The 25,531-nt window shown below is 43.3% G+C and overlaps 1 protein-coding gene across 2 annotated transcripts in view; it reads left to right on the top strand.

Moving 5' to 3' along the window:
• The window catches only part of LOC106639464 (uncharacterized), a 378,265-nt gene that overhangs the window by 26,110 nt on the left and 326,624 nt on the right, over positions 1 to 25,531 (top strand). For both annotated transcript variants that reach the window (XM_089598472.1, XM_089598471.1), the window contains exon 2: positions 15,621 to 16,247. In XM_089598472.1, coding sequence (XP_089454598.1) covers positions 15,621 to 16,247 — 627 coding nt within the window. The remainder of the gene's footprint in view (positions 1 to 15,620; positions 16,248 to 25,531) is intronic.

Raw genomic sequence — 25,531 nt, 5'->3', positions numbered from 1 at the left:
GTATATTTACCAGCTTTGCGAGGCTTACTCTGTTGTGAAAGTATCATTGTAACTGTTGAAAAAAATCACCAGCGCATAAGTAGAGGAATTCGAGGGATGGCTTTCGCAAAAATTGTGCATTGTATTGATTATATTATGCACGTGTTTCGCCGTTGTGCAAATGGTTACGTGGAGGAGATAATTTTATGCGGCTATTCCGCGTGTAGTTGGCGTTAAAATGATATTCGCGGTACTCATTGGGGATGGGTATGAAACACGCGTTGCGTCATCGATATTTTTTTTTCTAATCGCACTTACGGTCGTTTTGTACCGATATCAAGGAAGTCCGTGTTTTTGTTGTATACACGCGCGAAAGTATAATTTATTTATTCTCGTTGCTTATTGGATTTGCATGTTCGATCTCACGGAGTCCACCTGATGCTACTTGAGATTCATTGTTACGTATAGTTTATTTACCAACAAAAAAAAAAAAAAACAAAAAAAAAAATTAGTAAATTACGCAACTATTCTCTCAAGTACCTAAACGTACATTAGAAAAAATTCCATTATTATTTTTCTCTTACATTCCTAATGTGACGCGCATATTCTTTTCTTGGTAAGTACTTACATATCGAATCAAACGGAATCCTCGCAATGCTAATTGCTCTCTTGCGTGGCCGTAAATACATCTGAATGTACCCAAAGAACTGAAACGTTTACTTATTTCCTCAACCCAAAGAAATGAGGAAAAAAAAAAAAAAAAATTATCAAATGCACTCGTGTCCGGTCTCACCTCATCGATTATCGTTGTGATCACTGTTACCTCGAAATTTTTGACCTCCTTGGCCCCCCAATAATTCCACAAATACTTCGCGAGCGCGCGTGCATCCGTATAAATCCCTGGTCGGTCGCTCCCTCCTTGCGCTCGTTGCCCGCAAATTTATTGCCAACTCTCTGTTGTGCCTTTGCACTCCGCAATAACAACGACCGGTTGATTAATCACGCCGGCAATGATTAAATCCGCGTGATATAACAAACACGCCGAGAGTGAGGAGAAAGATGAGACGAAGTAGCTCATATTGTGCACACGTGTGTGTGTGTGTTTGCTCATGAGAAACAGAGGAGTAGCAGTACATTGACACTATTGACCTAAAGAGCTACTTGGCGTTCACGTGGCATTATAAATATGTATACAGCAGCTTTGTTTTGAATAATTATGCGAGGACTGATCGTGAGCCTAAGAGTTTTTTTCTTCTTTTTTTTTTTTATACGTAAATACTTGCTAATGGTGCAGTTGCAGGGGGTTATTAAGTTCCTCCACCCCACCCCCTCTTTTTTTTCTTCATCAGGAGTTGCGTGACTGAGTATTTGGTGCCGAAGCTTTTTTCAATTACGGAATAATTAGGTAGATGTGAAAAAAATGGCTTTCAACTCGGTTGGGCTCTTTGATGTTACATTGCTGGAAATGATGTCTTTGCAACAACTAAATATTGATTTGTATGCTCAGGTAGGAGGATGGGGTTGATGTACCTGGGTGGTAAGTCCAATGCTCGGGTTCACAATTCATGCGCCAGTTTTAATTTTACTTCCTCTTTACTTGTGACAATAGAAAATTTCTATAAATACAATGCCCTACCAGATGAGTTTGATGAAAAGATAGTTATGTAAAGTTAGTCCACTCATAAATACTTAATTGATGATTCGTCTCTCTTTCTGTTGTGGTTAATTTTTTTTCTCTTTATTTGTCAAGCATAGCTTTGTCACTTGCTCCTTCATCAGAGAGCGCGAATTTATATAGGTTTTGTTCCGCCACGTGGTAAAAAGTATAATATACGAACGAGCACTCGCGTGCGTGCGTATATACATACGCTTTTCGCAAAAAGTAGGTCGATCGAAGACTAGCGGCAATGGTGTACTATATATCGCCATCACTGCTGCCGCCATTATTTCGCAATCGATTTCGCACACGGAGGTAAAAAAAATACCTCTTCTCTCCATTCGCTTGTACCAAACCTGCACGGATGTAAGTAGATCTATTGTACACGCGAGTAATGAAAGAAAAGAAAAAAAAAAAAAATGAATCGACGCTCCAGGGAAATGGGGGCTCTTTGATTTTTTTCATCCGGACTCTGTGTGGCGATTCGGAACTCCGATAGCCTACATTTTACTAAATTGCCGGCCATCAACGGCTTATGTGATTCTCGGGGCTGATCCAACCCTGATAAGGTACTTGTGTATAATACTTGAACGATGTTTTTCATTTATTTTGAATGGTAGGTCTTATTTATGTATTTGCGAATTCGTTTATCTTTGACACCGATGCTATTAATATTTATCAATTTTAACTCGGTTTTTTATTAGATCTTACTTTGTTGTTTTGGCCGAGCTTTCACTATCAATAGCCGACCAATCGATTTTTTTTCGATTCAGTGTTTTATGATCAATTAGTGTACGAATATAGTGATTAATTATTTCTTTTCATCCTTATAATTTTATGCCCCCTCAACTGCAGATACACACGTGAGGATCAATGTCAAGAGACGTTAATACGATGCCATAAATGTCTAAATTACAATGGTTGTACCGTTGTTACGAAAATGAGTTATGATCAGGATAAATGACTTCCCAGACCATAAAAAAAATTCAGTGGAGTGTGTGTATATTGCTTAAACTGTGCTCGTGAGAAAACAATTTTATACGGCCACGTATGTGTGCAGTGCATCGGATAAAAACGAAATCGTAATCTTTACAATCGTTTATACTCTGAAAATAATAATAAAAAAAAAAAAAAAAATTAAAAAAGACATTAGGTACCAAAAAACGTCATTGCATTAATTTAGTGGCTTAGTTTTAAACACAATCTCCTAGTTTTATGACAGTAATACCTGTGATATTCTGATGATACAGTATGAAAGTATGATATTCGCACCTGGTCACTGTAATAACTTATACGAAGATTAAATATTTTTGTTTCATGAATGAATAAAAGAAATAACAATTAGAAAGTGGGTAATTTTCGTTTACACGTAACCAAAAAATGAATACATTAAAAAAAAAAAAAAATCCATTAGTTCCACTTGAAGTACATTGCGGTAAGAACCTTTGAAGCGATGATCGTAAGCCAAAATGATAAATCGATTTTGGCAAGGTCATTCGCATTTTTCAATTGGAAATTAAATTTTAAATCTCTCTCGTGCTCTTCCCACTGCGATTTCACTCGCAGGACGATTTATCTCTCTGCAACACTGTATAAATATGTACTCATGACATGCGAACAAATGACGCGTAGCGTAAGTCAACTTGTGAATGGCCAAGGCGATCCTGCGGTGCCTTTTCAGATCGAAGTTTGACCAAACTTTTCCAATTTGGCTGCTTGTAAGTATCCCCTCGAAGTACCCCGAGACTCATTAAAAAAAGCGTTTTCACTTTTAATTTGCCGGTATCGCACTGTATTTTATTATCTCTTCGAGAAAATTAAGTACCGGCTGCATTTGTTGTATGCCCTAAGCCCCCAAAAAGGGCCCTTTTAAAAGACGAAAAAATAAAAGAAGGAACCAAAGTGAAAAAAAGAAAGAGAGATATGGGTACACGAAAGAGCGGGAGAAAAGGGAACGCACACCGCGTATGTGTGCGTGTGTGGGTACAGAATCGCGAACGCGCTGACAAATTCCCGGGTTTTACGGGCCTCGGGTAAATACGAGTGACGTTACCCCTTAATGGCACTGCCAACAAGCCTCTCTTTCTCAGCCTCTCTTTTTTTCTTCCTTTTTTTTTTCTTTTGCGAACTTCAGCGTTTTGTGGTGATGCTGCTGGTACGCCCACGCGTGATGGTACCGCACGCGCGCGCTTCTGCCAACACAAATAATAACGAGACGACGTTGCGAGGCTCGTGAGTGCTTTTCCTTCCTCTTTTTTTTTTGGAACGAGGAGTTTTAATGGAATTTAACATCGGGAAATTATCCCAATAGGGTTCGGCAAAGTGCAAACATAGTGTTTCGATCGTTAAATTATCAACGGTTACAAATTTTACTTGCCCAACTAGACTTAAATTCATCAAATTAAAAAAAGAAAGAAAGAAAGAAAAGCAAAAATATTTCCCGTCTGATGTCCTAAAATTACCAGCTGTCTCTTCTCTAATGCTCGGATAATGCACGCAAGCTCCGTCGGAATGGCAAAAACGTGGTTGTCTCTTGGCACCGAGCCATGCACCTTTTCGGCAAAACTCGTCAGGACTGGCAAGCTCGGCGTAACGCCACTTTCCGAAAGCTCTATACGGGCACAAGCTCGACTCCCATGCCAGTTTTGCCTTATTTTTGTCACACTCAACTGCTTAGCTCTACGCCCTTCAAGCTCATCCGAATAGCGCGATTCAGTCGCATCTATAATTTTATATATTTTAGTTCATTCGTGATTATGGTTTTATAATTATAAAGTAATGTGTGTGTAATCTAGGCAAAAAAAAGTACACTCAAGACACAAACATCATTAAATCAATAAAAACAGATCAATATCGTAAAAACAAAACAAAAAAAGCTCCGTACCTACTAGGATGTATACACCAACATTTGTATTTGTATCACATCATCCCCCACGTGTCATCGGGAATCGAATTACTTTTCAATCAGTCCCTTCTCGTTTTCACCCCCCACGTACCACATTATACACTAAACCGCGCCCCCTGTTCTTTCTCTCTTCGGGACGACAAAAAGGCAGGGGTAACGTCTAACGCACCCCTCCAACGTCTGAAAAATCATATATTTGCCCTTTCTCTCTCTCCCCCCCCCCACTCGTTTGTTTCATCCCTTAGTTTTTCCTGCCTCTCGCTCCGGCAGAAGGGAAAAAAACGCGTACGCGTGCATCCCACGACTTATCTCGTTGCTCGAAGAAAAGAGAGACAGCAGCGTGTACTGTAGAGGCGAGGAGGCGAGTTTGGCTGCGTGTATAAGAAAGGAAACGGCTGGCAGAGAGAGTACGATATACAGATACGGTTAATAGAGAGAAGGGAGGGGCCGAGCCGGCAGACGAGGGCACTGCCACCGTTACCATCGTCTGGCACTCGCTCACCCCCCCCCCCCAGCTATACGTGTGCACATACAACAGAGAAGTAGGGATGGGACAGCTCGGAAGAGGGTTGCGATCGATCGACTCTTACTATCCCTTTCTCCTGTGTGTACACAGTTCCGCATTTCTCCTCCTCCCCCTTGGCTCGATTTTTTCCGACTCCCGCTCCAGTTGAGGCCAGACGCCGCGCGGTCTCTCCGTCGTCGGCTCTTGTTCTTCTCTTCGTGTGCGGAGAGGCTCTTTGAAGGGAAAGAGACGGAGAGGGAAAGGCAAACTCTTTTGCCACCTCTTACGCGCCGCCGCTTACCGCCAGAGATATAGAGAGGAGGAGGGGAAAAAAAAAGGTTTAAAGTTGTCTCGAGCGCGAGTGCTCAATCGTTAGCTGATTATGCGGAACTGATTGCTGTGAAAAAGAGAGGCTCTCTTTTTCTTTTTGCCCCTTTCAAGGTTACTCTATGCTTGCTTTTCTTTCTTTTTTTTTTACCTATACGTAACTTCTCCTGTTGATGAATTTGAGTTGAATAAGTAGTCGATCGATCAATCAATCAATTGAACGAAAGCTCTTGCAGTGTCGTTTAGGCGTGATTATCGCTGTTGTGTGTCTGGTTTTTTTTTTTTTTTTTTTTATATATTCGCCTACAACTTGCTTCCCTTCGATCAAACCAGTGAGTACGTGTGTGGTGTATACGTAACTGTACTTGGTTTATATAAACAATAAAGCGGTGCAGCGAAATCATTAATCGGTCCGTGTGGGAGAGATTTCTCGCGGTGTGCGGTTCGATCATCAGCGGAGACGTCGGTGTATATAGGCATGCCATGACGCGCGACGATCTTATCCCGGTGCTCTATCGTGCGAGAGCCTTATGGTCTATAACTATTATCTGTTGGGGTTCATCGCGCGTGCGGGCCCCGAGAGTCACGAATTTTGTCTCCTTATCGAGGGGAGCTAAGGAGCCGAAAACACAAACGTGCGCAGCCTTTTTTCTTGTATTTTCAATTTATTAATTTTTTTACTGCCAACATTTATAAGTATGGTTTTTTTTTTAGTTCTACTTGCGGTGTTTCACTCGTCTGACAATGCTGTATACTATGGTAATTTTTTTCATCAAAATGAATTTTTAACGAAAGACTAACATTTACTTTGAAAAATTAAAATACTTCAATGGTTAAATTTAATTTATAACTATAATTATACATCAAACCTATGAAATTCCAACCATGATTATATAATTTTAATTATTTGTGCATAAAATTGTCCGTTAGTAAAGACTAGATACAAGTGTGATAAAGGAATGTGTTTGCAATCCAGTACTTCTTGAGCTCAAAGTCAGGATCATTCTATATTATGTATTGGCAAAAAGGGCTTTTTGAGCTCTTATAGTTATGTGATGAAAAAGAAACAATTAAATAAATAAACTCAAGTAACCATTATTATTTCAATGTAAACGCGTTTACATAATCATTTTGCACTTATTGTGACAATCGTATCTATACTTATGTATGCAATTGCTTTACATTTTTCAAGTTAAACCTGCAACTTCACGAATTTATTTTGATAAATTTTTTGCTTGTAAAATGAATTATTAATGCATAACGTATGAATAAGAGGATACTTGGCCACCACGAATTATATTTGTTTCTTTTCATTTGGTTTTTTTTTAACCTTAATTAGTATTTTTTCCGCGAAGCCGCGTTTCAACGTTAATTGCCAGTACACGCGCTTGTGTAAGTGTACACGCATTGCTCGGCTTACTTTCGATTATTCCGAGCAAATCGCCAAAAAATTTCGCCTTAATCTCGTTTTCCCTTTCTCTTTCCCCTCCGCCCAAGCGTCAATCGTCCACTTTTTTTTTTTTTTTTTTTTTTTACCTTTATTGCTCGCACACATATCCTTTACCTTTCCCCTTCGGTCTTGTCCCTTTTTCTTTTTACTCCGCAAATTTCGGGTTTATATCCCTTTCTCATTCCACGCACGGCAGCCCAGCCATCCTCCACACGCGCGCGCTCACTTTTCTTTCCGTGCGATTCCCAATAGCGGATAACCTGGTTTCTTCCCCGCGATCGACTTCGTGAGTGACGTCACTTTGAACGAACAAGCGCGCTTTGGGTGAAATTTCGGGCTCGGATTACAATATAGCCGCATTGGTATGGTGGAATATATGTATATACATGTATATGCTTGTACCACCTACGCCGAGATCGTAAGTCTATGTATTTATGGTGGGTATCGCGTGTGTGCCGGGACTCGTCGGGAGGATTTTTACCATAACGTCGGCTAGGTTCGTTAATTGCTGTCTCGATGCTTGGATTTATTGTCGTCCATTAGCGTTGGATTTTCAGGCAAACTTTTTCTCGTACTTTCTTTCTTCGGCTTTTTTTTTACGGAGGAGTCGCACGATTTCGCGGTTTTGACTTTTATTTGATGGTAATTTTTTTAGATTTCCCCTCAATGTTAATATAAATTATGTCCCATGTTGAGGTAAGGCGATACAAACGCCTTTTGGTACACTTTAGTGATTGAACAAAATAAAAAGAAAACGTAAGAAAATTGTCTTAGGGGTATCTTATAAAAAATCCCAAAGTATTCATTGCAATCAATTAAAAAATGCAAAATCCATCTACTTTACATCAGTTACCTTAAATCACCCATGAACTTACGAGCATATGTGGCACAAGCTCAAAGTTCCGTACCTTAGATGACGACAATACTATAGAGATTTTCGAAAAAATTCGCTCCAATAATTTAAACAGATCTCTGGTATGACATTATTGCCACACGTATCTACTTTTATTCATATCAAAATCAATTGTTTTGTCAAAAATATGTTAAGGAACATGGCTATTGTATGAATGAAAAAATGACGGTGAATTCAAATTTTTTTTTAGTTAAATTAAACTTTATTGATTCCTCGTTATTTTACCATGAGCATCGTTACATATTACTGACAAAAACCATGGAGCTCGGTTGCATTCATTTGAACGTGGAAAACACTTAACAAATTAAACCCCCTAGCAACGAAAAAAGCTTCCTACGAACAATAAAAAAAAAAAAATGGGGGGGGGGCAGAGGTACCCACAGACAGAATGAGCTGTGGCCGGCGCTTCCTATATATACACGCGAATGAAACTTTACTTTTCCGTTGATTAAATCGCTTATTGAAGCTGGCGAGCTGCAGCAAATCTATATACTGCAGTCGGTGCAACGCCCCCCAACGCTGCGCGATCGATGCTCTTGGCTTTATTGACCGGCTTCTCTCTAATCAATTTTTTTTTTTTCTTTTTTTTCGCACGTTGCTACACAACTGTGCAAAATGAAAATTTTAGAACTCTTGCTGCAAAATGTCATAAAAAAATATTTAAAAAAATAAATAAGTAAACGCTTGTCCCTCAATAAACTCTAACAATCTCTGTCTGTTTTTGAACCGTATATATTGTACACGTATACACATACGGAAAATCCCCTTTTTGATCGAATTAGCCCGAGTACTTATCTAATCCGCGGGAAAGTTCATCTAACGAACGACGATGTCGGGAGACATATACTCAAGAGTCCTTGACACGAAAATAAACACACGAGGGATACCCGCGTAGAGCTGAAGGAAACGCGGAACCGTACCTTGTAGTAACTAAGTATACCACACTTGTGTGTGTGTGTGTGTCTGCGCAAGCTCCTTTCTCAATTATACTTTCCTGGCCTAGTGCGGCTCGGGCGCGAAAGGGAGAATCAAAAGCCGATAAATTATACTCCTTCTCGCTCTCTTTGCCCCCTACCGCCGAAGAGTCGACTTCATTCCGCGTGTAATAAAGTGGTCGTGGCGCTTATTGCCACGTATAATACCTACTCCATCCAGCGCGTGTATACATACAAGTGTCGAGTCGATCTGGCGCCTGGGCCTTTTTTTCTTTTTTCTTTTTTTTTTCCTCGTCCGAAGGGTGCATCGTTTCTTCGAGAGGGTAGAGTTTAGCTTGGCTGCTATCCAGCCACAGGCACTGACCGATTACCGTCGTTTTCCACCAGAGGCTTCTATTTTTTCTCCTGTCCTCCGGAAGGGGATATGGTGGATCGGGTGGGATTGGCTGTGTTTGTCGACGAGAGAGGAGGCTTTAATTGGGTCTCGGTGATTTGGAAGCTGCCGGGGTGTACAAGAGTGTAACTATATTATCGTTATTGGTCTGTTCTGATTGCTCTAGTGCCGCTCTTTAGTTTTTGGATTCTAATGAAAATCTGTACATAATGATCCAAGTATTTTTTGTAGATGCATTTTTCATCCCTCCCGCCACCTGCTCCATTGAAACAACCAACGTCTCTTTGCACGAGATCGCCGTACAATCGATTAATAAAGCTTGGGTGCCGTTGATGGCGAAGGAAAAAGCGATAAATATCACCGGCAATTCAATTATCGAGTCCAACGGAGCAGCTAGTTGTTAATGTATACACGTGTGTATATATATACATATCCACACCCCCTGTCGGCCGGCTGCTGAATTATCGAATCCATTACTCCCCGCGAGTTTATCAGCCCCAAAATTCCTCCTCGTCGACTATTTAAGAAATTAATTACCATCAATTACAAAACGATTACTAGGCCCGCCCCTCTCTCTTTCTCTTGTAGACTTTATTATGTCTTATTTATCATCAATTTTCCTTCCGACAAAGCTTGCGCGGATACAGCGGTGCGAGCACCTCATGATTACACATTTATAATTATATATAAGTACTTTTATCTATACGAGCTAGCTTTTAATATCGCGTGACATAAAATGCACACCCCAGACGAGGGTGCACTTTCGTGGTTTATTGAAGTTGTAGTTGATGAAATTGTAATTGTTATTTTCAAGGATGGAATTCTCGTACGAAAAAAATAATCATGAGTGTAATTTCTAATGGCGATTATTGTAGCTGTGATTTGTTTGCCACGTCCAACCATACTCACAATAGCACTTTAACGATCTCGTGTATTGAGGAAAAAAAACAAAAAAAAAAAAAAAACTAGAGCTTCCATCTGTAAACAGCAGCATCCTCTGTCCATCAGGATAGCACTCAAATGCCAAATCTTCATCTCGGCCACGTTTAGCTCGTAAGTGGTGGCCGTCTAATGCGTCGCGTGGTAGTGCTCAACTGTATACACCGACGGAGGGAGAGAAAGGGGAGGAAGCACAGAGCCTCGACAGTCGACTTTAATCTAGAGAGCTTATATGCATATATACGCACACCCTACCTAAAAGTACACCAGCCACTTGGCACGCCCGTTTACTCAACCCCCCCCCCACCCTCGACTCTATATACCACCTACGAGTCTTGTCGTTAAGTTCCAGTGCTGTGTATTATACGACGCGTGCGTAGATCGATCCAGCTGAAACGCTGACAACGCAGGTGTGTATACGTAATAGGTACACTCGGTGCAGTCGGCTGTGCGCGTGATATTACAGAGTATACTTTTGAGAGATTCCTTTTAACGTTAACTCCTCGTTGAGGTGTACTTTTGTGTCTCCTGCCTTTACTTAAAAAAAAAAAAAAAAAAAAAAAAAAAAAAAAATACCTACTTTAAAAGTAAAAAGGCATCTTTGCCCATTTAATTTTGTAATACCAACCGTGCGCGCTACATCCAAGCTTTTTGTTTTTCGCGTGCTGACGCTGTTTTGTAATAATAGGGTGAATAATTTATGGGCGCCCGAAACAACCCGAAACATAAATTGTCTCACGAAGCTCGTGGGTACGAATTCGCGAGCCCGTGTGTTATGTATTGTACCGAAAGATGGTGAAAAGGAAAAAGAGCTTATAATTCATTAATTGACGTATAAGCACGTGTATATGCACACACACACACATGTGTGTGTTTATATTATAAATACACATCGTGAATGTATATAATATATTGTCGAAGCTATCAAAGTATGATGCATGTCTGACCAGACTCGGCTGTTTTCTACTTTGATGTATTACGTATTACGTGAACGCTCGCGTTGTGTGATACATTCTATTTTTTTTTTTTTTTTTTTCATATACAATTTCTTTGACTCTGATGGCTGGTTAAACAGTTTTTCCACTGTGCGCAGTGCGGGTCTGGGCCTCACGTTGATAAAATTAATACATCATTAGCCGGGGCACGTGAGTGTTATTATTATTGTTGTTGCGCCACTCGCGCGCCGAGCGGATGGAAAGGTATAAGTAATTAAACGCGTGATGTATCGTCATTGGGCCCCGAAAGTTGATGAAATTTATGTTTTTTTTTTTTCCAAATACACAATATAATTTTAATTAAAACGCGCAAACTCGACCAACCCACAAATCAACATCGCCCCAAGTAATCATTGAGTTGTTGATAATAAAAATTCTATCCTTCCGAGCATAGGTACTACGGGTAAATTCGGCCTTCCTATATCCCGAAGCACGTAAACACGTCCGCACCGTTTCCCAGACAGCACTAAAAAATTACCGTAACGCACGAACGCGGGCACGTAACTTTTGTCCCTCCACCCTCTCCCAAAAGCGTAGAGTGTAGCTTCAACCTCTCCTCTTCCCTCCCCGTGATTTATCAGCCCTTGTGCCGGGCGTAGACGCATAAACTTGGCAAGTGTATGGGTATAGCGACGCCTACAAGCGACGATCCAGCCAAGGAGGGACAAGGGTTTTACGGTGCTCCCTCCGTTCTCTGTAAGACTGTGCGCCGGGGCAAGGGTTGTTATCTCGACTCTCCCCTGTAAAGGGCCCCGATATGCTATTTCCTTCCTAATATAACAATCTGCCTCCCCCCCAACACGTCATTACGTTCCCTCCACCAAAGCAACGACCACACCGCGCTGCCCCCCAGAGTCCATCGTTCTTTATTCTCACCAGCAGCATCCTCGGTCATCCCTCATCTCCATCTGGCACACGTGCGCGCGCGATGTAAGTTCAACATCAGCTGCTCCTTCCACTCCCTTCGCATTATACACTTCTCTCCTTCGCTACCATCACCTCGTCGGCCTGCACCGCTCGTACTCATATTATATACGCTCTCGCGCGACCTTATCTTCATCTTGGCACCGATGCGACGCTTGATAAGCCTCCCCCCCCCTCTTCCTCTCAACATCGATATACACGTGGATTGTGTACATACCTATATATACTTTCGCCACGGAGCGCGTTACGTCAGCACGGGCTGGCTGTAAATTGTGTGCCAGCCCCAACACGTGAGTATAAATATAATATATGTAGGTGTGTAAGTGTGTGTGTGTGTCTGAACAGGGCAAGGGAAGGAACACGCGCGACTCGCGAGCGCCTCTTGATTAATGTGCGAAACTGCAGCGACCGCGTCGTGGCCCACCGTGTGTATGAGTATATGAGCTGAGATTTTTCCTGCCTTTCCATTCTGTGGCAAAGGGTATCGTGTTCAGAGAGTTGGGTTTAAAAAAGTGCGAAGCGGCCCAGCGACCGCGTTCTCATAGATCCCGAAGCTCATGTATTTTATGCCTACACACCTGTGTACATATGTATACATATACGTGTGTTGCATCACTGGTTGTTTATTCATCTTTCGGTTTCAATTATTTCGGTGAACGAGCATCAAAGGCGTATGTACCGCTGACGCTGCACCACCGATTCCTCGGGAAATCATTTCGGCAAAGCTCGGTGTACGTTAAAAGGGTAACGAGAGCCGAAACCTGACGCATAATTGAGCTTATCCGAATGATGAATCAACACCGAGCTGTCGTTGGTCAACAGAAAAAAAAAAAAACGGAGCTGTGCGAGAGAGAGAGAGGGGAAGAAGGAAAAAGAGCACAGAGGATATAATATCAAACAAATCCGCGAGACCGTAACTCTCGGGGGTCCATTAGCGTGGTATACGCGTGTATATTTACTCGCGAGATGGGCCATGGGCTTTCACTTTTGCGAATCGAAAGAATGAGGAAAAAAAGGCTCAATCCTTGGGAGTCCAACAGGTCCTGTATATATAAGTATAGCTATACACGTACGGGGGTCGTTAGTATATCCTTTCATCGGAATGCATTTTAATGCTCGTTTGATTAATTTTACCTTTTGAAACGCCCACCCGAGCTACGAAAATACCCACGCAAATGTCAATAATCACCCGTAATAATATGCGCATATTGCTTCGGTGTTGCAAAGACCTCCGAGTTTATGGGTACACGCTCGTTCCTAGAGGGAACATTTGTGTTTACACATTTGTATAGGTGGGCATACAAAGGAAGGAAGGAAGCCCAAAATAACATAGCCCCCCGGGAGGAAGAGCCGAGGTAAACCCTCCGACCCCTTTCCCTTTTCTCTGTATCGTGGCCTCTGTTGCAAACTCGGGGAGAACTCGTCACGTATACGCGATCGATCGTCGCGCAGCCGCGTATGAAAAGTTAATTCCGTCTGGGTTCCGGGAGAGAGGGAGAGAGAGCTTTGCGGTTATTGTGCTCGTGGAGCGAAATTCGCTGCGTGGCTTATTGTTTTTCCCTGGCCTCGACTCCTTTGTGTATTTTTCCGTGTGGCGAAAGAAATAATACACCTTATTAAAGAGAGGACCAAGTTTCAACTTCGTCTTCCCTTCAAACTTTCCGAGCAATCTTCACACGTGTGACTGTGTCCTCTATGCGGAACACCCATCTATTTTTCACCTCTCGACGTCCGTCCTTTTCATCTTAGGACGCGTCTTCCCACCTCCACTCTGTACAAAACAAGGGGTCGGAGGGAAAGAAGTGCGCCAAACTTTCCTTTTATGGGTACGTGATGCCTGAATCCATACCGTGGACACACACATATTATAGCTACAGGATTATTTAGAGAGGGAAGAAGGGAGAAAGAAAGAAAAAAAAAAGAAAGTTGGGGGACGTTTTTGTACCGCAGGTATCTGCTGGTGACGCGTTTGAACGAGTGTGGCCGAAAGAGGGAGCGGCGAAAAAGTTTTGAGCACACACTCCTTCTTTTCTGGTTCGGTTTTTCGCGGTTTTTGTCGCTTCATTTGTACATCCACACCCTTCGTTCATCACCAACCAAAACAAATCCAAAGTCCACATTGAATTTTCCCCAAGTAACGATGTCCGAACCCGCTGTGATGTATCAAAATCCCACATATTTATAGGTACAACCATGCGTGCATCGGATGATGTATACCGAGAGTCTAAAAGTGCCAGTCAACTTCGAGCCTGAATCGAGATAATATTTCCTTATCGGTCGAAAAGCTCGGCTATCAAATCTCCGGGGGCCGAGGCGCGCGTGTTTCTTGGTCCCACGCCTATCGTCTATTATCGCTGACCCAGCAGCCTCTCGCATCTAGTATACGTTCTCTTGCCCGTGTGGCCGTAATTTTTATTCCCCCCCCCCCCGGACACCCCCACCCCAGGAATCGCGAAAAATTACACTCTAGGGCTTTGCCGTAAATACAATCGGAAGCATTGGTTCCAAAAGAGCGCGAAACAGCTCGGATGTTCGGTTCGACGCATTAAACAGCTACTTACTTACAACAGAATTTCTCCTCGTTGGCACGGCAGAGACACACAACGGTATACCATAGATGCTGAGGGGGGGGGGAGGGACTTGTGTTTCAGTGTCTACATCTACAGCCGTACACAACCGCATCCTTAAAAACAAGTTGGTTGCCGTGAAAAGTACCAGTATATATTTATGGTTGGAGAGGTGCGCGAAAACCACCCTCTAATCGGCTTGTCCGTCGAGTAAGTAGTTTCCACTTCCGGCACGTGGTAGACGGCCGGTTTGTTCCTACACAGCCTCTTTTCGACACGGATAGTACACGTACCTCAAGGCTGACGTCAAATTTCTAAACGAGCGCCTCCTCCTGCCTGCCCGTTAAGCGGTGCCTCTCTTTCCTTTGACCATGCGTGTCTGTAGGTGTGTGTACATATACATACGCGTATATAAGCGGCTTTGCCGAGGTAAATGAACTTTTTTCTTTTTTTTTTTTTTTTTTTTACTTTTGGGCTCAAGTGTCGGCTATGGCTGACGCTTCCGTGGAGGAGTGTGCACCCACTTGATGCCGCGTGTTTGTGCGATTAAATTTTCCGCTCAGCCTATACCTCTCTTACGTATGTTTATCGTGGGTATACAACACGCGATGGGTGTATGTAAGTATATATGATTGGTACATCACGTGCATGACTCGTGTGTTCATTCGTGTTATCCTTGATGAACCGCCGTTAGTGTGGGTCCGATGGTAGAGATACAAACTTGTGTATCCTCGAAAGAGTTTGAGTCCCCACACTATTGTCTCGGCATTTCGGAAATGTGTGTCATGTAACCCGCCAAGAGCAAAGTTTCTTTATACTATGACCAAATTAATTCAACTAAATCTGATGGTCTTCGAGCAATATGTCCCTCCTCTATTTTCTTCATCAGGACGAATTTTTTTTTTCATAATTTTACATTGTACTGCAACAACTTGCGCATTTTTCAATTACAAAATCAGTATTTTAATAAATGCAGTGTGGGTATCAATTGTCATTGTCATTCCCTCCAATCTTCCCCAAAAGACTAGTTGGTAAAAAAAAAAAAAAAAACACAAACAACTGCTCGAAACCTCAACCAATTATCGTCCTCGACGTCTCAAAACGTTCCACGGTATTTTTTGTGTTCACAGGTGATACCAGCAGATCGTCGCGCTCCGCCGGCCGACAAGGAAACCGAGACCTGGAGCTTGGCGGTCGAGCAGCCAAACGACAGCCACGACCAGCCCAAAGTCTCGGACGGCAAACCCAACGAAGCCATCAGCAGCGAGCAGCAGTTGCCGGCTCGAGCTCACGAGACCCGCAAGAGCAAGAGCAGACGCGTCAAGAGCTACCTGAAGCGGTGCAAGGGCGCCCTGACCATCAGGGGCGACGAGACGTCCTGCGAGCGCAAGAGAGCCCCGGGCCCACCGCAGACCTCCTGGTACGTCGACAAGAAAGACCCTAAGAGCGAGGAGGAGGACGGAGATGAGGAGGAGGATGGGGACGAGGGGGAGATACGGCCCGAGGAGCTGTTCGAGCTGTGCAAGCCGAGCGCCGTCAGGAGGATCGGCAGCCGGGGCTCGTTGTACGAGGACGCCAGGGACGATGTCGGGTGCGGTGCGGCTGACGCTAGGACCGAGGACAACGGGAGCCTGAACTCGAGCGACACTCTGATCGCTGAAACCTGCCAGGAGCCACCTAGTGGGGGTGGTAGGGGCGAGGAGGCGAGCGAGGATGACCCAGAACCCGCGACGCCCACTTTCATACCAAACGCAGTGGTGAGTGGGTTTTGATGGTTCTTTTCCTCTTTCTCTTCTTTTTTGCGAGCATGTATTCTACCTCAATTATTACAAGGTTGGCTTTTCATTGGACTTTTTATACGTTAACATCAATCCTGGTCATACTGCCCCTCATGATTTTTTAGCAATTATCTCCGTAAGTAGTTTTGAATCAACATGCTCTGGTAATAATTACAAGGTAGCTCGTTGAAATATTTAGGTCACTGCATGTACTATATAGGCATTACAGCGATACAAATACATATAATATGTATTATTAATAGCGAACTCCTTGTGTCGTTTCCTACTTAACATATAGCTTTCAACATGCCCCAAAAAACCCCACTCAAATTCTCGTCACAACAACAGTATAACAAAGCAAAGTCTCACGAGACTCTCGATTGAAATCGTCCAAAAAACACACATACGCTTGCACCTACATAGACACAGTAACACTCGAGAGGTGAAAGATCGCTTCTATATGTATAGTGAAGAGGCTCCCCTTGACTTTTATCTGGTAAAGAGAGCCGCTCATACGTGTGTCGGTGTAAGTAAGTTGATGTGTACCCCAAAACGATGTTCCTCCGATACCAACAGTCACCCACAAGAGCTAGTATATACTCTTCTTACACTTCGTATAGCTCGTACACGGTCACTAAGCTGACGCGATAATTGGAAAAATTTTTGTCCCTCTCCTGCTTACAAGGAGTTAGTACACAATAAAAGAGAGAGGGAAATCGCTAGTCAGTTGTTGTGTATAGGTTTCCGTTGTTGTTACACAGCTTATAGGTACACAGCTTACGCGACTTAAAAGTTGTACAAGATTTGACAGAGCCTATACACGCGTGGATTCGTCTTGTTAAAGGGTGTGGTTGAAATGACCCTTGAAAAGTCTGTTTTTTTTTTTTTTTTGTTTTTTTTTCGCTACGAGAGCCTTTGATATAGACTATGTGGACTACTCTACAAAGTACCACAATTTAAAATCCTTTCCTCAACCCTTCCACACTTGAAGGTATATGCAAATATTATACTTGCACAGTCGTGCTCATATTAATCATATCGGATTTTGGATCAATACGGACCGGTAGTGGAAGAGAGGAGTCTCGGCTCTACATGTATACCTTTTGCACCGATACCACATATCATATTCTTTGCTACGTGCAACAATGACTCCTTCAAACGTATTATACGCATCTCAAAGGCTTGGCTCCTTTCGGTGTTTACACTGTCTACACGTTCGCGCCCATTGGGAACAATCGCACGTGCTTCTGGTACTATATGTACGCACCAATTGCCGAGTTATTAAGATATACCGATGTGTGTTTGGGTAAGCACTTCCGGTACCCCCTCATTACTTGCTCTGGACAACATTTCGATGCACGTTTTATACGCACGAGTGTTAAGCCTTTCTGTATCGCATGTGGTTATGTCCCTTTGTATTCACAGTGCGATTCCTAGGGGCTGCTTGGGTAATTTTTCCATCGATTGAATTGCCTCTTTTCTCTCCTTTGCTATTTGGGGATCACGAGATATACATTACTCGGTGATTAGAGAAATCGTTTGCAAGACGAATCTCGATTAATCGCGCGTAATTATATAATTGATTTTTTATTGCGTACGTGTATGTTTATGTGTCAATATCAACACTACTGCCGATCAAATCTTTGTACAATAAAGCTACGTTCGCTTTTTCGATAATTTATTAGGTATGTGTGCAGGTATCGTTTCAGAGAATTTTTTAAGTAAATTGTACATGATGATCCAAATATATCTTAGCTTCAATTTTACTTAAAGTTTTTGGTACTTCCGACGTCCTTTTCATACATACATTTATGCATAAAGACAACGCTGTATATGTAATGTTAACCCTTCCGAGCCATGACAGCAATTTAGCATCATTGATCTCTTGAGGGAGCATTATAATTAGTAAGTACTGCAAATCGTATATATGGAGGAAAGAAAAGAAAACAAAAAAAAAACACGTACGTACATAGCCCAGAGCGGGCATTTTGCAGCGAGAGAGCGACACGAGTTTTTCGCGACAGTGACGTGTGTAATAATTACTGCACGCGGACGCGTCTTATATACACTCCGCTCGCGGCTGCTTCTCTGTGCAGTAACTATAATATGTGCATCGCCGAGCCATTAATCCAACGACAACCATCATCGTCATTTGTGGGTATATGCAGTGCTGCTCTCGGCCGACCACCGCATATTAGAATAATATCACACCGACGCCGCGCGCGATTCATCACAAGTATACCTCCCTCTTTGCCTGTTGTATACGCACTGTCCTGCCCTCTCCCCTTTTTTTTTATTCGAGTAATTTTTTTGCGGTGCGTACACACAGTTTCAAAGTAATGATTAAACTCGCTACAAACGCGTGCGTGCGTGCACGTGAAAGTGTAAAAGCCAACTCGATTTTTTACTTTTCCGATGTATACCTTGCGCCAGACCGTAAAACCCGTCAATTGTGTGTGACGAATAAAGTTGTACGACACGAGTTTTAAGCGCAACGGTTTCATGACGCGCAATAAGTGTAACTCGATTGTCCGAAAACAACGGATGTAGGTATAATATGTATGATGTGCCGAAACGACACCTTTTCTTCCGCCAATGGCTTCCTTACAGCTCGAACGCGCACCATCTATTTGTGGTACTTGTATAAAGTATGTGTAACTCAACACGCGTCCTTTAATTTGATCTCGGCACGGCCGATGGTTATATACTTGCTTTATTTTATCAAGCAGCGCAAAAATGCAAATTATCCCCCCGTGACTTTTAATACGAGGTACGCGGAAAAGGCTACTGGCGCAAACTCAACATGTAGCCATTGGCGTCCAAGAAAGTTTTCCGCGCAATTTACAACTTTTTCTCCGCACCCGGACACCGTCCCTGTACTCGCGTATAATATATGTATGTTTTACACAATGCGTGTTCCTGTATAGGTGTACGTACGATTTTGTATAAACGAGCACGTGACTATATATACTTTACTGTGCTTTTCCTGCTTTGAATGCCTCAAACGAGCTTCAAATGTCGCGGCGCAGACAATGGGACAAAAAAAAATCCAGTGTACGGTGTATACCCCTGTGATTTTGCGCAACTTCGGGGTGGAGTGGCGTAACGATGGAAAAAGGGCGAGGGAGGAAGGGAGGTAGGCAATATCCATTTGGAAATTGTAGCCTCCCACTGCCACGCCCGCTTGTTTCCTTCCCCGACGATTCCAGCTTTGCTTGCTCCGTTGTTGTGTTGCCGCGGCCTTTGATCTTCTCCTCCTTCCATTCTGCTGCTCTTACCCTTGTTTCCCACCCCTCTTTGTCGCGTTGTGTTGCTCTCTTTTTGCACGGGCGTTTTGCTGATTCGACGCTTTTGAGCTCTGCAAAAGAGTTGGTCCTTTTCTCCCTCCCAAAGATACTGCGTAATCATTAGTACAAAAATGTGTTTGGTGATTGACGCAAAAAAAAAAAAGACGGTGGGCATTGTTGAGAAGGACTGTTGGGATTGATGAAAAGTGAAAAAAATCGCTCCCTTTGGAGCTCCCCGCATGACAGAAAGAAAAACCGTAAGAGCTTCATCTCCTGCTCGAGCTGGCCAATTTGGCAAAATTAACTCAATACCCATATACCCTCGAGGTCACTGTATTTGGGCATTCAAAATAAACGGGTATTTTCGAAAAAGCTCGCCAATCTCGTAAATCGCCACCAACATTTTCATTCCGCGAACCCAAACGCGTAGCCTGTACCAGAGATTAATCATTATCAACGGTAATGACGGATACCGCAAGCAAAGCAGGAGGGGGAAAAAAAAACTACCGTAAGTCATTCGCACCTTTTTGCCCATATGCAGTGCGAAAAACAGCAAAGCCTTTTATCGACGAGGGAGGAGGGAAACGCCCTGATTTAGTGCCCCGGTGAAAATGCGCCCAGGGCTCGCGGGAGTCTCGATTGTTCGTACGCAACCGACGTTGTTTTCTCTCCGCTAGAAAGCCGCGCATAATGCACCTCGACGACCGCATAGGAGGAGACGATGATTAGCTCGTTCCACGCGGACGCCGATGCAGCGGCGATAGTGTCGTCGCCCGTACACCTTTCCGGACGATGGGAGTTGTCAGGTACACCCAGGGGTTATTGGCATTCGCTCTGGGCCATGTATATACTTTTTTTTGTTTTTTTTTTCTTCTTTTTTTTTTCTACAGGCGCTGATAGCGCCGTTGAAAAATGTTTATCCATTCGCGTCATGGTCCGACCATAATCGTCTGTTTCTACTGAAATCGCGATTACGAGGACGGGGAATTCGTCGACTCTTATACTTTCTCCCCGCAGCCTGGCACGGGTACACATGATTTATCGAACTGCGACTAATTGATTCGTCAATTTGCGAACCTACACATATATGCCCATTCTCGTTTGTCCATATTACACTCCACTTTAACGGGGTATGAGCTTAGGTACATACGCGTGTACGTGAACTTTATGACTCACGATCGATAACACATGTTTACACGCGCGTTCTCCCAAAGATTAAATCCCGTTTTTTATCAGCGGCCCATTTTTCACGCGCTAAAGTAATATTTACATTCGATAAATAAACGTGTACAAGCGAGAACGGCTCGATGGAACAATGATTTATCGCCTCTCTTTTCCTTTTCCCATAGGGACGGTCCTCGCGATATTTTGCCAATGATTTTTCGAAAAAGGTGCGAAAAGCTCCACAGTACAATACACAACCAACGGAGCTCTTTCCTCGTCCACTCACAGGTGTACAACATCATCGCGCATAGGTATATTTTGTTTCTCAATATCATCAATCGGCATATGTTACATCTCGTTTTGCGCAGAGACAAACTCGCGAGTGATAAATACCTACTTGGCACCTCGAGCGCGCAAATCCATCGAATGGGCCGTCGTGGAAACGCACCTCGCGTATAATGTATCGTAAGGTCCGGGCATCGATGAAACGAGCAATATCTCCGGTCGGCGTGTCGTCACTGTCAAGTACCCGAGAGGATCGCCCATAAATCAGCGTCAGGAAGGGGCTGGAGAGAGTGTGTGTGTATATAAGGTCTAGCCGTGGCTGAAATTTATACGTATTACATTGTAAACCCACGTACACATTTGTATGGACGAACAAACGTGTAATGGGACGAGATAGATCGGGTAAATTGGCTGGAGTAACGAGGTGATTTCGGACGTCAATTAAGCCTCCTCCTCTTTCTCCTGCAATAGGTATGCGATATCTCGTGCGAATGTCTCTGCGATTTGTCGGGGATCGGCAGAAATAGAGAGGGAGAGACGGAAAGGAAAGGAAGAGAGGGACTCTCACTTTCGCGACTATATCATAACGAACGAGCGAGAGCATGGGCTGTCGCTCTTCATCTCGTGTTTCCCCTTCGGCTCTTTCGCCCCCTCCTGTGTATCCTTCTTTCACGTGCCAACTCGATGCTGCTCAACTGTTTGTGTGTGTGTGTGTGTGTTTCACTCTCTCTTCCCTGGCCACGTTTTTTTTCTTCCATGACCTTTTTTTCTGTTACGTGCGCGGTCGTGAAAGGTCAAAGGACTCGGAAGTCGATTGTCTCTCTACAAAGTGTATACACGTGTGTGGGTATGCCCGTGCGCGACGTTTTAATTGATTGTGCGTTGTTGTGGTGGATTATTCATAGAGTCGATCGAGGAAAAAAATAATGATCGGCAACTGTGCATGACGGATCGGTAAAAGATTTAACGATTGAAATCGCCCATCTCGCGCAACTCGCGTGGTTTATTGTACATGCAGCTAGATATCTATTTCGGAGATCGTGTGTGCATATATGTTTCGTCATTTTTCTGTATGTAAAATTAAATACATCTCGTATAAGTGAGAACAACGATATTATGGGTAGTAATGCCGTTACTGCACGAAAATTCTCAACTGCGGGCAAACTGACCGATCCCGTTCGTCATCACCCGAGGTGTACCCGCGAAATGCGCGCCACTACGAAATGTCTCTCATTAAAAAGTTTCCGCCTCCGTCCCGCCCCTTTTCTCTTCTCAGCCACAAGCGAAATCGAAGGCTCGCTATACTTGTGCTCACCGATAAATCGTCGATTCGTCGGTCCACTTAATCTAGGACTATCCCCAAGTTTCGTCGCCTCGTGTGAAAATGCCCGAAGATATTTATTGTATCAATTTTTTTTGTCTTTGTCATTAGTTTTGACAAATATATACCATACTCGAGAAGTACCACCATTTTTTGCTCAAATTGTATGGTCGTTTGACGCGCGAGATAACGAAACAAATGATTCCGTGGCCAAAAGAGCGCGCACTCGAGGAGGTGTTGACGTCAAATAGATCACACCATCGTCGTGGCTGATTAGGTCGTTGCTTGCAGCACCCCCTCGAAAATCGTACCATTATACCACCCGATAAATCGTGAGTGGTTATCGTCTCTTTGGTGTTTCGAGATGGAAAAATGCCACGGGCCATTTTTTTTTGTTCATACATGCGTAGGGTTTTAAAAACATCCCTTTTTCCGCAAGCTGTCTCTTTTCACCATAAAATCAATCCTAATTGGAGTAATATTCGCGTCGTGACACCAAAATTGAATTAGAAACGGGAAACGCCGTCTATTTTTACGATCCAAATCCTTGCGGGAGGCACGAAAGGAAGGGGGGGGGGACAAGGCAGAGTTTTCGTGATCGGCACTCTGTATGCGCGGGCCGCGTTCATTTGTCATCTGTCCCAAGTATATCTTGCCATTTCGATCGTGACCACTTTTGCTTCCTCATAGAGAAAGTTGCGCCTCGCTCGCGCTCATATTGCCATCGGAGAGCTGCTCTCCGTTGTGAAAAATGGCCCTCCTTCCCCTCGTTGTCGTCGTTGCGCCTTACGAGCGTGTCGAGTGAAATTCACACACGTAAACACCACCACCCCTTATTGGGCTTGGATTAATTAACAAGTTATTGGGCGTCAATCCCTGAAAAGTAACTCAAGAGAAGTAACTATACGCCATAGTCTTGGGAACAGTACTTACACACGAAATTGTTTCCTGAAACTCGAGCAAATTTTCCTCTCCGAGTTGAGCTTCACGAAAGTTAAAAGTCAGGTAAGACTCGCAGCTGTGCGTGCATGATATTGGGGAAATACCTGAAGTTAAATTACGGTAAGTTGGGAATGTGCAAATGGTCGTGAAAAACCACGCAACGTCCTCGCTCGAGTACAAAAACAACGAAATCCTTCTACGCCTCCTCCTCCAGTTCCATTATTCGGGTTGTGAGGGGGGAGGAAGAAGATCATACCTGAAACGGCGAAAGAATGTAAGGACTCGGCGGTGGTTCTTCTTTGAGATGTAAAAAAAAAGAGAGAATCTGCCGGACGCTCGGGAGCGCGGCCAGAGGAAAGAGAGAAATGACAGCGCGGGGGCGATTACGGCACGGGAAGGTAACGCGACACCGGCGTAAGGTTTAGGTTTATTGGACGCTTCCTGGCCTCGTCTGTTTTCTATACAGGGGCAGGAGGGAAAGAAAAAGACACGCGGGTGAGATTCAGTTTCGTTTCTCCCTCCCATCCGTAAAAAAAAAACTCGGGGCGCTGTAATTCACGGTTTTCGCTTTCTTTCCCTGCCAAGTTATCTCTTTGCTCTTTGGATTCATACACGCACACATATATGAGCTCACATGCAAATGATATTGCTCGGATTAAGCGATGTGTGCGTGCTTTTGCTCTGTGCAGACATAATAACTTCGACCCGTTTTGAGCGGTGAGTTACGGTCTTTTGGGGACTGGCACGTGAGTTTGTGTAGCTCTCTCGCGCGGGGAGTTAATAAGACCGCGAAATTACGCCTATTCGCGATGTTCCAACTGATGGTACATACATACGACGCACGTAATGAGGCCTGACGTTTCATTTTTTCGAGGTACGTGCCAGTGTGTCGTCCAGCTCGGCTTCTTTCTCCCCCTCTCGCTCTTCTGTCCCTTTTTTTTTTTCACCGATGCTCAAATTGTATGGGTATACATGCACGTGATGTGAGACGCGAAGTGGAGCACAGGTGCTTAACGCTGCTATGCGGGCCTTGACGTTGACGTGGGTGAAATGGAGTCGAGGATTTAATGAAAATTACAAGCGTTAATTGTGTGGTATTAAAAACTTTCGGGTATCCTTTTTTTTTTTTTTTTTTTTTTTTTTCAAGTCATGTGGGTGATTCTTTTCGTATTAAAGTTTTTATAAACAATTAAATTACAGAATGAAAAAAAATTTTGTTTACGATTTCATGTATTGTATTATAGGTAATGACAAGGGAGGTGAGAAATGTGAAACGAAATAAAAAATCGACGTATCGATTAAATCAGTGTACTTTCAAAAGAGACGAAATTTCAAAATCTTCGGTATCACGAGTGGGTGAGCTGTATTAAAATCCAATGCGAATGTATTCGGTCGTAAACTCAGTAATTTCGCCAACTGACTCGTAAAGTCTTACAATATACAAACAGCTCCTCCAATAAACGCACGCCTTCGACAACAGTATTCCCAGTATGGGTCCATTGTATTTTTTCTTTTTTCTCTTTTTATATCTCGGGATTTCATACTCAATCGAGTTGTATCAGCTGGAGTTTTGGAATGATTGGTATTTTTTGTTGTTAAAATCGCTATTGATTTGTTTAAAATGAATTCAGTGTTAAAAATCAGTCAAATAAGGAAAAAAAAAAAAAAATTAATTTTTGACAATGTATCTCTTTACTTATTAAATGTAAGGAACGAGGATAATTTACAAAAAATATAACAGGCAGTCTCGCCTCACGACAAACAGTGTTGCAAAAAATGTACACTATACACAAAAGCAGCTCCTCAATTGTATGAAAGAAAATACGAGTGAAAGACGAGGCCCAAAAAGGTATTTAAAAAAAAAGAAGAATTTATTAGCACCGAAGAGCGCGTAGCCCCTATACATTTTAATGGTTTTCACCAACCACGCCCGGTGTACATTTATACTCGGGGAGGAGCGCGTATAACATTACAAACGCGATTTCATCCAGCGCAACAACGATTGAGGTGGCAAACGACACCAACAGCAGCTCACATTTTTCCCCTCGATAGGTACAGGTACACGCAATTTTCCAGCGCGACACGCAAAAGCCAAGACAATGGCAGCTCCGGGCTCTCCAGGTATCCATACAACGTATTGTGTACAATATTAGTAGCGCAGTAACCTCATCTCCTTTATTTTACGCCCGCGAAATTCCAGCGCCACCGGTCGTGTAAGTCCGTCATCGGAGTCGCGAACAATGCCACTCTCCCTTACGCGCAAT

Source organism: Copidosoma floridanum, unplaced genomic scaffold (genome assembly GCF_036245765.1).
Source record: "Copidosoma floridanum isolate Cflo_tuat_1 unplaced genomic scaffold, Cflo_Japanese_pri ptg000006l, whole genome shotgun sequence".
In the NCBI taxonomy this organism is placed as follows: domain Eukaryota; kingdom Metazoa; phylum Arthropoda; class Insecta; order Hymenoptera; family Encyrtidae; genus Copidosoma; species Copidosoma floridanum.
The sequence above is the reverse complement of the archived record's forward strand: the minus strand, read 5'-3'. Positions and strand labels throughout refer to the sequence as shown.